The sequence below is a fragment of the Phasianus colchicus genome, chromosome 3 (assembly GCF_987193195.1).
Source record: "Phasianus colchicus chromosome 3, bPhaCol1.hap1.1, whole genome shotgun sequence".
Classification (NCBI taxonomy): domain Eukaryota; kingdom Metazoa; phylum Chordata; class Aves; order Galliformes; family Phasianidae; genus Phasianus; species Phasianus colchicus.
Genome location: NC_143438.1, coordinates 63629896 through 63647385, shown reverse-complemented (window position 1 = coordinate 63647385; position 17490 = coordinate 63629896). Strand labels below are relative to the sequence as shown.

Below are 17490 nucleotides of genomic sequence, written 5' to 3'. Positions count from 1 at the left end.
ACCAGAATCAAGAGTCCTAATCAAAAATACTTGCCAGACAAGCTAGTGAGGTGAAAATAATAAGTTATACATTGAAAACTCCCAAGACCCCTTAAGCTTACAGGAGTCATTAACAAGAGGGGAGTCAACTCTTCACAAGGATAGATAATAGCAGGACAAAGGGAAATGGTTTTAAGTTGACGGAGAGAAGATTTAGGTTGAATGTCAGGGGGAAGTTCTTCACAGACAGAGTGGTGAGGTGCTGGAACAGGCTGCCCAGACAGGTTGTGGATGCCCTGTCCCTGGAAGTGTTCAAGGCCACGTTGGATGGGGCCCTGGGCAGCCTGGTCTAGTATTAAATGGGGAGGTTGGTGGCCCTGCCTGATGTGGGGAGTTGGAGCTTCATGATCCTTGAAGTCCCTTCCAGTCTGAGCTATTCTGGATTCTCTGAAGTCTTTGTAGACTTAGGCTGATTTACCCCTTAACCTTTCTTTTCTGTCCAAAATGCATGTTTTCAAAGGTGTGGAGCATTTTCAGCAACATTTTGTTGCACGACGAAGCTTCTTGCTTCATTTGCTATCACTTCTCCTGAACATTCCATCACAGGTTCTTGTTTTATCCTACTTACAGCACCGAGCCATTAGACTGAGTCAGTATACTTCAGAATAAAGTATATTAAAATCCTCACAGCCATGAAACATACATTTAGTTATGATAACACTTATATAGTTTTAAATGCTGTTATTTTGGAACAAAGGTGAGAGAGATGAGTTTTGTTACTCTTGATACTCATTTAATCTGCAAAAATACTTCTCTACTGTAATATTCCTCATTAAATTATTTCAGTGCTAATAGTTATTCAATATGAGTGATGGAAAAATCAAAGTAACAAAGCCTTGAATTTCAGTTAAAAGAATGTTATTGAAGTTATCCACTATATATAGAGAGAAATAAAGAATCAGAACAGAGTTCTGATGTAATGCTGTCAAAAATAACAGACCTTGGAAAATCACCTCTTTCTAGAAATTACTGACAGTAACTTTCCATTCAGTGAAGGATTCTACTTATGGTTATGCCAAGATTATGAAAGGATAATATCCTACGGAAATTTCACAGATTTATAGGTATTGTGTAGGGAATCAAACAGAAGTAATTAGATGCAGGCAGTGAGAGGAGAAAAGTAATGATGGGTTAGGTTGGTCTGCAATAGAAAATAGTTACAGCTCTGAAGTTGTATGTGGTCCCTGCAGTGGGTGCAGATGATTTGGGTTTTGCTGAGAAAGTGGCCCCTATGTGGCTGGATGTTGTTGTGTTCAGAGGCTGAGATTCCTTATTGGACTCTGTTCAGTGCTAAAGGGAGAGCCACCTGGTAATGAAATTGAGAAAGTGTGAGAGAAAATGGGTGGAATTTCCTGGCACCTTGTTGTCAGTCGGGTATTATCCAATATTTTGCCTTTCCCAACTTGGCTTACTTGATTCTATTTTATAGATTTCTTCTTCATTTGCAAATAGGTGCATTCTGTGGATAGAGTGAAAGGGGAATGAGAAGTAAGTGAAAGGCTGGATTTCTCATGTTGTATTATTAACATCTTAACTCATTTGATTTCTAAAGCTCACACTGTGTGCTGCAAATACTAGACATCTTAACAGCTTGTTAAGCTAATATGTATGTGCAAGAACAGAACTTGCATTATTCTTAGTTAATATGGCACAATTTAAATATAAAAGTATGAAAGTATTCAGTATAATGCGTTTAGTGGAGTCTCGTCCCCTTTGCTGGGGTGAATTCATGTACAGAAAAGAAATCTGTAGCTATTTATTTTGCCCTGTCTGAAAAGCCACACTATGCAGTCAAATAAGAGTTGAAGCAAGATAGCTGACTACATTGTCGCCAGTGATTCAGTGACCACCCACTGGAGCAAGCATTTGCATTGCATGAATAATCCCATTAGCAGGGGAAAAAAAAAAAAAAAAAAAAGAAGAAGAAGAAGAAGATGAAAAAGAAGAAAAGATGACCTGGCATGCTAGATAGTAGTGAGAGCAGTCCATCTCGTTACCTGATGCAAATTCTTATTACATTTTGACTTTATCATCTGGCTAAGGCGTTTAAAGCAATTAAGCAAATTCATGGTGTTTCAATGCTTGAATGAATTTAAGTGGTCTTTACAGATTACATTTTATCTAAATGAAGATTATCCAGGAAATATATGCAGAATGAGTCCCTGAATTAGCAGTCAGGTGCCAATCTCTGTGGTGTGCTCAGTAATGACTGAGACTTTGCACTGTTTTCTGTGGAGTTTATCCCTGGGATGCAGTTTTTGCTTAAGTAACACCATTTCTGTGGAGACCTCTTGGAAACTTTACTTAATTTAGAAGTCATAATTTATATGTTCATTTATTTTCCTTAGAGAGCGGGTGCTAGGGACACATAGCCTTGAAACTCTACACGTTGTTAAAAAAGGTCTTGGAAATAATATTCTCTTGTTTTGTTGGTTTGTTGAATACACGATCTGAGATTGAATTGTATAAGTGAGACTGAATCTGGTGCTGTCACCAACCTCAGCTTTCAAACCAAAGGAGAATAATTTATTGTTGTTTAAAATGTAAAAAACAAGAGGTTAATAGTCTTGTCTGATTTTAGTAGCTATTTTGACAGGCAATGCTTCTGAGCACGTACACAGTAAGTAAATAGTTTGCCCTGATCAGATTTATCATAATGAATGTCAAAATAATTTGTAACAATGCACTCCTTGTAATTGTAAAATTCCAACTTTATTCATTCAGAATTCTGAATACATTTCTGACAATCCCTGTGATTTATTTCTGCAGAAGTTATGATTAAAAACTCTAAGAAGACATGCTGATTATCCAAAGTTCCTTTTCAGTTTTAACTGTAGGGAAATACTAAAGTGAAATATTTCTTGCAGAAAACTGAGGTAGCTGCAGACCGAAGTGTTGATGCCTCCTTTTTCTCAGTCTTTGCTAAGGTAAACATACCTATGGGACATGTTGGAAGTGATCAAACAGGGCTCTCTTACGTGGTCCTGATGAGAAGTCAGTAAGAATTTTTCCTGTCCGCTGTGCAAAATCCCTTTAGGTTGCTGCTACATTGTAGCACATGAGAGGCGTTGCGCAGTTTTGATTTGCAGACCTCTGTGTTAAGACAGTGCCAGGCTGTGTATATGCAGTGTGTGGGGTGTGTGTCCTTGTGTGAACACGTGGAGGTACTTCCTCAAGTAGTCATCCGACTTCCTACTGGAATTTAAGTCACAAAGATGAGATGTTTCTAGCATGCTGCTGAGGGACTGGACAACTGGAGACAGTGCTCCTTTCTAAGATTGGTAGTTACACTTGCTTTTCACTCTGTCCTAGTAAATCATTAAATTGACAGCATGAAATCATTACAGTTGAAAATATGGTAAATGCAAGTAACTTCTTGAGGGGCTGAGCTAATGAGTCGATGCCTTTATGGTCTGTGCTCTGTGCTTAGATTCATATATGCTTAAGAATGTGCAAACTGTGAAACATTCCTTGAATTTAAGCCATTCATGATAGTCATTGTGGATTAGCTGGCATCTAATCAGAGTGAAGTTCACTTTGAGCTCTTTTTCTTAATGAATGCACTAAGTTGTAATAATCTCTAAATTGTAATAATCTCTTAAGAGGCTTTTTAACTTGAATAGTATGGACATAGATACTGTACTGATACTTCACAGTCAATAGCTCACATCTTCCCATTAAGTAGAAACAAACTGATGTGGAAGAGACTAAGAACAACTGCAAGTTGTATTTGAAAATATGCATTTGAAAAGCATAATGTAAGATAGCAAATGATAAAAACAAGTAGATTTGTGAATTAAAAATAACAGTTTCATTAATAGTTTAAATAACAGTGAATAGTAGAATTACCCACCCTGATTTTTTTTTTTTTTCAGAAGAAATATTTAAATGATAATTTCACAGAGGTTAGCAATGAATTGTCACTGCAGATTTATGGTGTGAGAAGCATGCTAGTATCTGTAGAAAATCTGAGGATGAAAAGTGAGAAATAATAAATCATGCTTATTTATTATAATTTTAAAATTTATTTCTTTTGGCAGTGTTCATGATTGGCTTGTCTTTACTTTCTGCAGTAAAATATGATATGCTTTGTAGTTGTAATAGTTCAATGATTAAATGTTTTTTTTGGTTTTTTAGGATATGGATGATTGCATTTGAAGGCACGTTGGTGATTAGCAAATATTTTTGTCTCTCTGACCCTGCTCTTTGTGGTCTTGTCTTCATTAGGAAGAAAAAAATTGTGTTTAACTACATCTTGGTTCACCTGTAGCAATTAATACCAGCTACAATCCTCATTAAGACAAAGTCATAAAGTCTTCTGATGAATGAGTCACCATGAGTAAATAATGCAATTATACTTTTTGTAGGGGTATGTAGCCTTCTTGTTTGTGCCTTCTTTTTTCAAAAAAGCCCAAAGGAACAAATTAGGTAAATGGTTTTGTAAATGATTCAAGATTGAATCATGTAGGTTCTCTGATCAAACCTTCCATTAACGCAGGTCCTCAGGCTTCATTGGCTCATAGTGTTCAGCACTGTCATACTCGGAAGGAGGGTTTTATTAACACATAGTTACTAAAATATGAAGAATGTTAGTGTGGCTAAGGCAGCTCTTGTTTTCATAGCATCGACTTATTTTAGTTGGATTTCAGATCAACCAGTGCTTCCTGTACAATGTCGAATATCTAAAGATGGTGGCTTTGGGAGAACAGAGTAGAATTCAGTTCTGGTTTTAAAAGCAAGCATTGGAAACTGCCCATGTGCCAGTTCTGTGCTGAAAGCCAGGCTTTGCTTCCCTCTGGCTGTGGCCCTGCGCTGCAGATTTCTGGCTGTAGGAACCAAAGTCACACGTCCTGTTATGTACTCTGTGCAAATGAGGACATGGGATAGGCTCAGCCCCTTCCAAGCCCAGCTAACCCCTAGTTCAGCCCTGGAAAGAAGGGCATTCATTGAGGAGAGTCTGTGTTTTCACCATGAGCTGATGAAAAGAAGGTAACTTTATATTTTGTAACCTTGGTATCATTACACTGTGCAACTGAGGAGAAAACAGTGCTGAAATACTGAAAAGTGGCTGCTTATTTATGTGAAACTGATTTGGAAATGTACTGGTTGTTTATGAATGTAATTACAACTGTGGAATCTGTGTTGCCCATAGATGCCTGCTTGTATTTCAGTGTGTGGATGAGAACCTTTAAGAACTGAAAAATGCTGTTCGAACAGTAGTTTGAGTTATTTTACTTGGGGATTTATTGGCTGTCATCTGAAAATGAGTCAGCTCTGTTAACAACAACTCTTGAATATATCCAAGGAAGTGAACGTTTTATTTGAAGAAAACCATAGTTTAAGCAGTCAAGAATGCAGGCTTTTTTCAGAAAACTATTTTCTTTTTTGTCTGGCCTGGAAACTGACTGGATGTCACCACAGACAGGTAATTAAGATTTTTGTAGCCACTTTTCTTCCCCATTTGCTTATGCAGGCAATTGAGGCTTGTGATCCATGAGGTGCTGTGAAAGCTTTAAAAAGCACCCAACCCATTGCATACTACAATGTAGTCTTTTTTTTTTTTTTTTTTTTTTTTCCATTTCAGTCTTTTATAAAGATTCAGGAGTGGATGTGGTTCCTAGAGACTAAAAACATCTGAACAGACATTACACAGTTTTTTTTATATTCAGTGAAAATTTGCAGTGATAGACACAGCAGAAACATAGTTTAAGCCTCTACAGTAAATTAAGGTTTAATGTGGTGATATCTTGATAGTTTAGATTTTTTGTTTTCTAATGTTTATATTAGAAATAATGATTATATTAGAAAAGCTTGAGATTTCCCTACTGTATACATAGCAGGGGAGTACTTTTACCCTTGCCTTCTGGCATCTCAGTACTTTGTCTTTACCACCTGCTCTATTCCAGGTCTGCTAATGCTTCTTCCCTTAGGACATAATTCATAGAATGGCCTGGGTTGAAAAGGACCACAATGATCATCTAGTTTCAACCTCCCTGCTATATGCAGGGTCACAACCACCAGACCAGGCTGCCCAGAGCCACATCCAGCCTTAAATGCCTCCAGGGATGGGGCATCCACAACCTCCTTGGGCAACCTGTTCCAGTGTGTCACCATTCTCTGAGTGAAAAAATTCCTCTTAATATCTAACCTAAACCTCCCCTGTCTCAGTTTAAAACCATTCCCCCTTGTCCTCTAATTATCCACCCATGTAAACAATCTTACGACAATTCACATTTGCAGTCTAGCATAAAATAGTTTGCTTGCATTCCATCTGTGGTTGAGTTCAGCCACAGATCAGATTGCTCAAGTAAAGTGGTGCATTTTCTGTACTTGCCTTTTCTTGATAGTATTAACTCCATTTCTTTCTTAGGCTGCTGTAGAATTGAGATGAGATACTAGGGTTCTAGGTCCTGATTTATCCACTCCTCTGAATATTAGGCAGAGGTGCTGAGACTTGAATATCCAGAACCAGCTGCTTCCATGCTTCTGCAGGAATGTTTACTCACCCTCATAAAGCAATCTGAGATCTTATATCTTTGACAGTGCAATCAGTAATTAGTAGTAATGCTGAAGAGAGAAAAAAGGCTTAGAAGTACTGTAGGTTTTTTTGTGTTTTTTTTTGGTTTTTTTTTTTTGGTGGATTCTGACTTTATTTGCATAGCCAAATTATTCTTTTCTATATACATTGTCTGCCAGAGATCCTTGTATAGGAAAGTCAAGTAATGAAATCTGAAGACACTATGGATTATTGTTTTGGTATATATGCAATGCTCAATGTAAAGTGGTTTCATGCAGAGAACTGAAATGAGACACAGATGATTCATTTACACATTTATTTACTATCCTGCTTATTCTATCAGACTGAAATGGAGAACAATGCATTTATTTTACAGACATTTGACATAAATTAAACATATTTTGATGTTGAACAATTGTACAGACTACAACATGCATATTAATATGTAGATTGGTGCAGAAATACTTAGTTGATCAGCAAAATCTAGTATGACAAAAATAATAACCACATTTCCTTTTTTATGAAGTTAAAATGCAGCTGATATGGAGACATTGATACAAATACCACTACATATGAGAAGTTATTATTCTAATGGAATCAGATGGTTAGCTGAAAAAATAAAGCTATTGACAAACAGTTATCTACGAAAAGAAATTAAATCCAAATGTTTCTAACAAATACAATAATAATGAAAAAAGCGTGTTTGATGCAATTACCATTGCAAAATGCCCTATTATTTTCCTGCCCCTCCCCCAAATACAAACAATGCATGAAGCTAAAGCAGCATATTCTCCCACAAAACGTCTGGGGCATTTTGTAAAGGCAGATGAATGAGATTAGACAAGACTTATCACATATGCTTTTATCTCCTAGTGACAGTTCATTAAAAGAAAGGTATGTCGTTAATATAGCAGTTCATGATGAAATGTTGCTAATTCTGTAAAATTGAACAATAGTGAAGACACTGCTATTGCGCCAAGAGAACTTGAAAAATACTGTTGTGCTTTTTTTTTTTTTGTTTGCAGCATTCAGAGCATTCACAGAGGAATACAAAGTAAAGTTCATCAACTCAACAGAACTAATAATAGTCATGCTACTGGATCTATGAAACTGACACAGTAATAACTTATAAACATGAATTAGTACATATTTAGTTGATATTTACAGTGATCTTAAAGCAATAGGCTGTGTATTCAACTCTCAGGTTCTTTGTACACCAGTCCCTCCATGTTTCTTATCAGCATGGCTCCTTTGACTTTTGAGAGTTACATAGGTAAAACTGCATAACTTTGAAAATTCAGAGGTATAAATCCAAAAGTCTGCATCTTAGCAGATGGATTTCTTTTTTCATTTTGCAGTATGTGTTAGAAACTTCCTTTTGCCTAAAGCTATAATATATTGCTCCTTCCTTCAGTTTTATACAGGCAGAATTCCCATTGGCTTTCTGCTTAAGGACTTCAAGAGTAGGCATATATGTTTTGTATTTTGAGCCTCCACTGAGAGATGCTATCTGAGCAAAACATAGAGCCAAAATATCAATATAGAACATATGCCCTTAACCTTGCAATCATAAAAGCAATAGAATAAGGAATATAGACTGTTTCTTGAAATACCTTTTACAAGATATGGCCTAGAGATCAGAGCAACTAAGCACACCATTGAACCCCTCTAACTCTGCAACTTAAATCAATTCCAACTGACATCTAAACGGAAAGATACCGAGGCATGGTAGATGGGAAAAAATACTAAGGCTTCTGATCTTCCATCACTGCTTAGCTGTTTGCACGGACATTTGTTTGTATTCATACTGTATGTATATTTGAGGTAAAAAATTATTAACTAAAGTGGTAAAATGGAACGAATTACCCAGACTGCTCTTAGATTCAGGCTTTACATTAATCACAGGCCTGCAGTCAATGTCTAGCATAGTGACATCACCACCCAGTTTGGTTCACAAGTATAATTAAGATAATCTTATCTTTCAAATTAAATGTTTTTTAGCTACTAATTAAATAGGTCAATAATATTCCTGTGCTACTTTGTTGTTCTACAGTGAGATCCATCTGGGTTTGTGCTAGGTGTCATAAAAGAAAACTAAATAGCAATCAATAATAATATGGGTTTATGAGGTACTGCTGCTGTTTTGGAAGAGATCTCCATTGCAGCTAAAAGGTAATACTTAAATATCATAACACAACATTAAAAAAAAAATACTTAAATGGAAGAAATACAAGGATGTCTTTTTTACTCCATCTGTCAAGTAACATGGTATATGATTACTGAGCAAGAAACCATTGCATGATGCATACAGTTCTGTCTATGCTTGCCAGTCATCTGACCTTTCTTCAGTGAGGAAACTGATAACTGTCAGCAAAAATCTGCTCATAGAGCTGCAAGGGATTTGGTTCCCAGAACACCTGATCTGTTTTACAGTATGAAAGCATTTCAGCCAGAGTTTAAACTGAATATCATTATTAATAAGAATGTATTGGACAAAAGACAAAAATACTGACGGCTATCTTAACATAATAGTGAATTAAAAACTGCTTTTAACAAAGCAAGCTCTTCAAAAGCACTGAACAAATGCATTGAAACATCTTGCAGGATGAGGGGCACACCAGAGAATACAGAGCATTGTAAAGCTGGAAAACTTGTAAAGTTGTGAGAGGGTTTGGCTGCAACAATAACAGAAATAAAAGGATACCATTCTTCCTGTTCTTCAGTTCAAATGCAATAAATGGAGTTATTATCTATCTGGCTATTTGCATCAGGCTACAAAAATACTTTCCTGAAAAACAAGACACATCTATCATCATGTTTGTTTTCTGATGGCTCCCAAGCGAGGAGAAGGTTGGTGCTTGGAGGGCAAGAGGAAGAGATCCAAAGATCAACAACGATAAGTATGCAGAATATCTTATTTTTCAGAAAAGTCTTTTGAAAAGCAATCACAAGATCAGGTGTTTCAGTTAGGCAACTGGGTAATAACATCACTGAAAATTTCAGTAGAGACCTGTTGGTTCCATGTTAAAATTTAAGATGGGGTAGGTCTGAAATTAACTTGTGCTGTCACTTTTGTTTCAATAAGTATGATCAATGTATGTTTTATTATATCTCTATATAGTGTATTAAAGCATGCCTTGTTTACTTACGGTTTTCTGTCTTTCTTCCCTCTTTGCTGTAAACACTTTTCCTGCTTGATCTGTGCTACTTTGAAAAAAAACATATTCCTTGCTTCTTTTTTACTTTTAAAAGGTTTTTTGGGGGGGGCATGAATTGACCCCAAAATCATATGAATGAAAAAAGATGGTTAGGTAGGCCCTGGACATTTTTACCAGACTGACTGTGTTTGCAGTAGGAGTTGAAAAAAACAAGTAGCATTTGTACTGAACTGTGCTTTAGGGATGAGAGTGAAGGACTTAATTAGGTAATTTGAAGGTAAACCTTGTTTCAAACAGATCTAAGCTCAGGATATACATAGAGGAAGAAACCTAGTTTTAAATGAACTAGTTGTTTATCGCTTAGAGAAGTGAGCAAGGAACACAAAAATAAGGCCAGGTGTTATGGAAATACTCTAGAAGCCAATTGTCACTGTGATTTGTACACATGTTATAGGCAAAAATACAATTTTCTGTGCATACTTTTGGCTGCATAACCTTGTACTAAAAAGAAACAGCTCTTTAAGTTGCTCTAGTGTTGGATCAGATATCACCTCTTTGACATCAGTAATGTTTGAATTTTGAGACCAATTTTGAGGCGAGGACACAGTGCATTAGATTTCTGCATTAGCACAGAAGCTCCTATATTCTAGACACTGAAGCATTAAAAGGCCTTTTGTGTTTTTGTTTAAAAAACTGTATTTTGTATAAATTCCCTAGTGCAATAACTTTCTATACCATGTTACATTCTTTATATGCTTCCCCTGTAAACAGCTTTCCTGTATGAACTTACTTTGCAATTTGTGCGATACATGATTCCCCCCACCCTCCATTTGAATTCATGTTACTATCTACTCAAAAATTGTTCTGATTACTCTGTGAGCATCATTTAAACGTGTTCATTTGGTTTCACCATTGAAAATTAATTACAACTTTGATTCAGGATTCTGCAGTTAGTATAAAATGTAAAAAATTGATTGCAAAGCTATCTCCCTGAACAATCTTCATTTTCCAGCGATATGAAGAGTCAGACTCTTCTCAGACGCACAGGGGAGTAACTTTGTCTCAGGGCTCCTTAAGTTGTTTAAAAATTCCACAACTGTTGGAGGCTGACTCCGGGACTGAAAAAACCCTCCCCTTACTGTGGCAAATGGATAATAGGTCGAAATGGCTTTGAAATTTTAGAAAAGCAGAAAAATATACTCAGGTAGTTTGCATAATTTGCTACATAGCAATTCATATTCTTGATGAATGAAGAGGTCCTGGACTGTACTTCTTGCGCATGCTATAGTGCAGCACATCCAGATCCAGTCCTGCAACTAGTCAAGTAAATATTTTGATCAGGAGTTATTCATGAGCTAGGTATGCAGGACTGGGTCCCATGTATGCAGCCAAGACTGGAAATACCAAATGTCCTACCCCCTCACTCTGGAAATAATATTCAGCATAGTCAAAAGTATGTAATGAATCAATGAAATTATAACAAAAGCACTTCTAAAGCTTGATCCTTTTGCTTTAAAGCTTTAAAAAAAATACAACATCTGTTAATAAAGAGAATTGCATTTCTTTTGCTTGTATAATTTCAAAATAACTGTGCTTCTCTGAAAAATGTTTTAAATATGGCAGTCAATAAGGGCCTGGTCTTCTCAACTGGCTTACTGTTGATTGTACCCAAGCAAGAATCGTACTGTCCTTGTTTACAGTCAGTCCCTTTTTCTGGCAGACGCTCATTGGTTTCAGGGGAATTCATCTGCACAGGGACTGAATTTTGATTTTACTGTTAAACTTTCCATAGGGTAGAATCAAGTTTGCATAAAGTACTGGTTTAGTTCAGGAGAGCATAAAGAATTAAATCTTTGCTCCTGAAATAAGTTCCCTATGGCTGGACTCCTCCCTTTCCAAAAATGACACTGATCCAAGGGGGCTTTCCAAAAGTGTAAGGGTCAGCGGGGAGAAAAAGTACATATTAGACACAGGACACAGACCTCAGCCTTTCCAGAACAACACTGTTATCTTGAATGGGATTTTTCTGTAGATCCAGAGCATGGGATCAGGTCCCATTTGGACTTAATTTGGTCTTTCTTATCCACTAGGATGTAAAGGCAGATCGAACAGGCCCATGTGATTTCATTAAAACTGCACATAGAAAATACAGACCAACACTTTAGGCATATAAAAATTGACTGGCATTTAGTTTTTGTCACTGAAAATATCTAGCAAGAAAACATAAAAATAAATATAGAAGATTAATGACTTTAAAATACTTAAGAGCTAAGTTTTGGGACAGTGAGACACAACATGATTAAGCAGGATGCCATAGAAATAGTTAAAATTGAATGCAGCAACAAGTTGCAATGAACTGCAACTAATTAAAAAAAATATATATCATTTTTATTCTGAGAATTAATGACCAGACATTGTTCTGAAGAAATAACATTATATTCCCAGTGTTTCAAATGAGTGAGGAGAAAACTTACTGTATGTATGGAAATCTAATCTTACAAAACTTGATTACTTAAGCAAAGAATTTGTGGTATACTTGGCTGGATTTGGTCCAGCCACCAGTGCTTTTCAAACTTGCCTCTTTTCTATGGAGCAGGCTGTGGCATCAGCCCAGCCATGTCAAGCAGAGGACAACGTTGCAATAAAATGCTTGCTTTTTTACATCAAATGCATTAGGTGCTGATTTATACTAATTTATATAACAGAAAATGATATATTGGTAAAATTTAACTGAGCTCCTCTATGGGAAGTAGAAGCCTGATGTGATCAACCAGCTTTTGGTTGGTCTAAAGTGCTTTTAAGGCTCCCATCCTTGTTGTCTCACAGCCTTTACAAGGTTTATTGTAATAATCCCGACCTGAGAGAAGCAGTATCTCCCTTTTGTGCATAGCGAAGCGAGAGGCTCAGTCTCAGGCAATAAGCCCATAGAACAGCAGGGAGTTGATGCTCATCAGACTTCTCTGCCGAGCCTTCTGCCTATTTATTAGCTGTGAGGCTGGACTCACTGCACTGACAAAGCTGTTGGGAGCATCCAACTTCAGAAGAAATCAGAGGACAGCAAACAAAAAGACATGCATTCTGATTTCCTAAAAAAAAAAAGAGCATTTCATAGGGCACATTAGTGTAGCTACATTTTTGCTATATTTCATTAGGATTAATGAACTGAATGAAATTTTTATGGTTTAGGAAATAGAAACCATCTATGGTGGGTTTTTTATTATTATTATTATGACTATAGCATAGGAAGCTATTGATGCTGGATAAAAAATTAGTAGCTTTTTTTTCAGACTGTTTGTAATGAAGGCTTTGGTTCGGCACTCTTCTTTTACAAAGCTGGAGAATACCAGAGAAAGCAAAGCTGTTTGGTAGATGTCAGTGGAAGCATTGACATTTCCCTTCATTATGCATAAGGAAAAGCATATACTGAGCTTTTGGAACAGCCACTGGAGAACGGATTGAGGCAGAGATGGTGTGTCAGGTAATACCATCTGTCAGTTCAAGTTTGTGCCTTATGTCTTCACACCATAATGGCTTCAATAGCACTGCCCTTAGTGAAGTATGGGTGTGGTATGTAAAGAAGGGGATTTGGAGATAGAGTGGAAGAAGAATTATCAAGAGTTCTCGAAGATCACATAGAAGCAAATATTTTAAATCAGTGGGAAAAAATAATGTGAATAATATTTCTTTTAATATAAAATATATTAAGAGATTGAGATCAAGATAGCCATTTGGCACTATTTATTGCCACAGAAATAATTCTATGTTGTTGCTGTTTAAATTTAAAATGGAACATTTTTTTCTTAGTTATGAAATGTTGGCAGTATTCTATAAAAATATCAAATGTCTCAAGTTCTGGTCATTAAATCTTTTTTTTTTTTTTTCCTCACAGGATCATCAATTAAACTGACAAATGCAATAACAAAAGTTATGCAAAGAAAAAAAAAAAACAAAAAAAACAAAAAACAAAACAAAAAACAAAAAAACCCCCCTATGATTTACAGCACAGACAAACTAAGATACTGTAGTCCCTTAATTAACAGATATATTCATGAGCTTTTTAACAGAAAGCAAGATAGGTGAGATGCTTTAAGTAGAAGTTGCAATTTTGCAACATAAGTCTGTACAAAACCTCCAGTCAGCACGCTGTGAAGGAAGTACCTGTGTCCCAGGAAATTCTTTTTCCACAAATCCTTTTTAACAGTAGCTTTCCCCCCAACCCCAAACTATTTACAAATATATGCATTTTGCAAGCCTGCAGCACCTTGTTTCACATCGTTATGAATGCATGCATTGACATTTTATCCTTTCATGTGCAAATTCTAAAATTCATTGTAACCAAGAGAACCAAAAAGTTAAAAGAGTTCAAAACCTGTCTACAATCATAAGTGAAAGGATCAAAAATGTCAGATGTTGCAGAACACTGGCTCTTAGCAGAGCTTTCTTTATTTTATTTACTGTTCTCGAGTCATTTTTTTCCTGTTTTTTTTTTTTCAGTTTCTTACAAAAAGCAGTCTTTTTTTTTTTTTTTTTTTTTTAATTAAACAGTATTTAAACTAAAGAACTCTTCATGCCATGCAAAAATAACATTTTATGCACTTTTTTTTGAGGCTTTCCATGTTTTAGTTCATAGGCATTACTAACTGTGGTTTAAGAAAAAGTATTTTTATTGCTTCTGTAACTAGTCACATGCTAGTTTCACGTGTGGGACAGTAACCAGTTTCTCCTGGACTCGTATGAATTTCTGGGGCAAATAAATGGTTTTCCATTTTGTGGCCTTCTTGGTTACTGTCTTTCTTCCCCTCACCCACAGCATGGTAAATGTCTTGAGTACAGTTGTGACTCATGCTTTTGGGTGAAGAGCTGACCTGTGGCTCCTCTGTTAAATGGTTGCCATCCCTGTGTTTGTCCCCACAGCAATTTGTCTTAATATCTTGTTGTTTCTCATGTTTTACACCATGTAACTCCATAAACTCTTCTTCTTCTCCAGTGTCTATCTCAGTGAAGCTTCTCCTCTCTTTTGAAGGGAAAGTGAAAATCTTTTGTTTGGGAAACAGAGGGGATGATTTTTTTGAAGGTCCCTGACAAAGTCCTGCTGCATCAGCACCAAGTAAAGGTCGTTCACCTTGGGGTGAATTTTCCTCCAAGAGAATGGTGCTGATGTGCTGAGGGGTGGCCTGGGGAAAGTCTGCTCCTGCCATCACAGGCAATGGCCTTGCAGTGCTGGGTGGAGTTTGAGGAGCACCACCTCTATTGTCTTTAAAATTAACTTTAAGGGATCTGGATTTTAATGGATTGCTACCTTTCAGAGAACTTTTGGGGCTTTCCATGGCAGTGTCGAAATGTAAATGACCGTGCAAAACAGTCTGGGTCCCACTGCCATCACTGGTAATAGCTCTCTCGATTGGAGTATAGTCAAAGGTGATATCAGTTGGAGAAAACATTCTGTCTTTTGTGAATGACATAAACTGAGAACTCCTTACTCTTTGGTTGTCTTCTGGGTTGGCAGAATCACTTGGGAGCCTCATCTGCAAGTGAGAGCCAGGAAAGAGAGAAAGTGGAGACCTCTCTGTTTCTGTGAAGTCAGTGGCACAGCTGGCAAAGCTGTCGATACTAGATGTGCTTCTTATGTCCGTGATGACGTCTGTTGGTCCAGCTGGCAACTGGTCTCTCTGCCCTGTAACTTCTTCCATTTCTATTTCTTCTTCATATGTAGGTGGCTTTGCGGACTGGTCTTGGTAACCAGCGTTAAGATTAGGCTGAGATTGAGTTTTAGTAATTTCATTATATAGCATCTCCAGCTTTTGAGCACTGAGGTGCTGTGGGCTGGAGGATGCTGCGGCATTGTTTAATTGCTCATGGGAGTCTTGTTGGCTAACTTCTTGGTATTTGTTTTCATAAGATTTGTTTGAACTTGTTTCAGACATTGTCCTTCTGGCCCATTTCCACCGGCTTGGTGACAGATGGTTGTCATCGGGTGTCTCCTTTGGGTTGGCTGCTTCACCAGGCTTACCTGAATCTACTGCTACATCTATCATTTCCATGCTGCGAGCAAAGGCATCTTTCAGGTTCATGGAAACAATGCTGCCATTTCTTTTAGCTCGCTCAAGTGCTTCTCTCCTCTTAATTGCCTTCTCCTGTCTTTTCTGCTCCTTGTAAAACTCTGAGAAATTGTTCACAATAATTGGAATAGGCAGGGCTATAACCAGTACTCCAGCAATACAGCAAAGTCCTCCTACAATTTTACCTAACAGAGTCTTAGGATAAATGTCACCATATCCTACAGTAGTCATAGTGATCGTTGCCCACCAGAATGATGCAGGGATACTGGTAAATTTGGTGGCGTCTTCATCTTTTTCAGCAAAGAATACAAGACTTGAAAATATCATTATCCCCATGGCTAAAAATAGTATCAACAAGCCTAATTCATTGTAACTCCGTCTGAGAGTAAAACCCAAAGACTGAAGGCCTGTTGAATGTCTGGCAAGTTTAAGAATCCTTAGGATCCTCATTATACGAAATATCTGAACCACGCGTCGGACATTTTGGAACTGCAGTACACTCTTATTGGACTCCGTGAGGAAAATGGTGACATAGTATGGCAAGATAGCCAGTAAGTCAATGACATTTAACGGCCCCTTGAAGAACTTCCACTTGTTTGGTGAGGACAGAAAGCGCAAAAGGTACTCCATGGTAAACCAAGCAATACACACAGCTTCAACATGCGCTAGCTGAGGGTTGTCATTTGGCTGCCCAAATTCATCTATTTCTTGAAGCTCTGGCAACGTGTTAAGAGACAAAGCAATAGTGGACAGTACGATGAACAGAATGGACACAATGGCCAAAATCTGTAAAATAAAATAAATGTTTTGGTTAGACTGGTGCAAGTGCATTTGTCAGAGTCTGCTTAAATTATTTAAAATGTGTACGTGTCAAATAAACTCAGAATGAAGGAAGCTGTTTTGACTCCTGCGTTCTTTATTTTAACATTTTGCTTTTTGCACAAAGAGAAAACATTGCAGTCATCTGGACATGGTCAAAGCCTGATTGTTTTACTGTTTGTAATAAGCCTTTCAGAAAGGCAAGCCAAGTGGTCCTACTATTTTTTAAATTACATAAGAAGGTAAGATGTATTATTGCAAATTAATGAGTAAAGAATATACGAATCCTGTTAATGTGCAGAATATTAATCTATTAGTTTTCTGAATTAAATGTAATTATACAGAACTTAGGGCAGTGCAGAGAAATGATTGGGTAATACAGTGTAAACTGTCCATTTAATATGTGCAGAGACCTTCCAAGTCATGCATAAATTTATGGGTCAGAAGCTGAAATTATGAAAACAAGAGGCAATGCTCTGGGGAACAGATCTGCCTGGTTGCAATGTCTGCATACATTTTAGGTGCTAAAAGAATTGAAGGTAGAAATAGGTAGAGAGGGTTAGAACATTAAAAAATATGCAGTATTATGAAATTAAGCCTTGTTTCTTGTAATCACTAAAAGGTGAAAGTACATGAATATTTTTCTATAATTTTCTAATAAATAAATATAATAATAAATAAATTTTCTATACACTATGCTTTGGGTTCTTTCTCAAGAGATAGGTTCCATAAAATTATTGGCATTGATTTTGATAGGAATCAGACCCCTCATGCATGATGCCCCTTCACGTTGCCCAGAGTTGCTGGTCATTCTCACTTACAAAACTGACATCAGGAGAAAAGAAATGGATCTACCAGAGAACATAAAATTTTTACTACAAAGTTTACTTATTCATAC

The 17490-nt window shown here is 36.9% G+C and overlaps 1 protein-coding gene across 2 annotated transcripts in view; it reads right to left on the bottom strand.

Moving 5' to 3' along the window:
* Positions 1–6658: 6658 nt before the first annotated feature.
* KCNB2 (potassium voltage-gated channel subfamily B member 2) overlaps positions 6659–17490 on the bottom strand; it is a 192497-nt gene continuing 181665 nt past the window's right edge. For both annotated transcript variants that reach the window (XM_090137711.1, XM_090137712.1), the window contains exon 3: positions 6659–16559. In XM_090137711.1, the coding sequence (XP_089993837.1) occupies positions 14397–16559 (2163 nt within the window). In that variant the 3' untranslated portion in view covers positions 6659–14396. The remainder of the gene's footprint in view (positions 16560–17490) is intronic.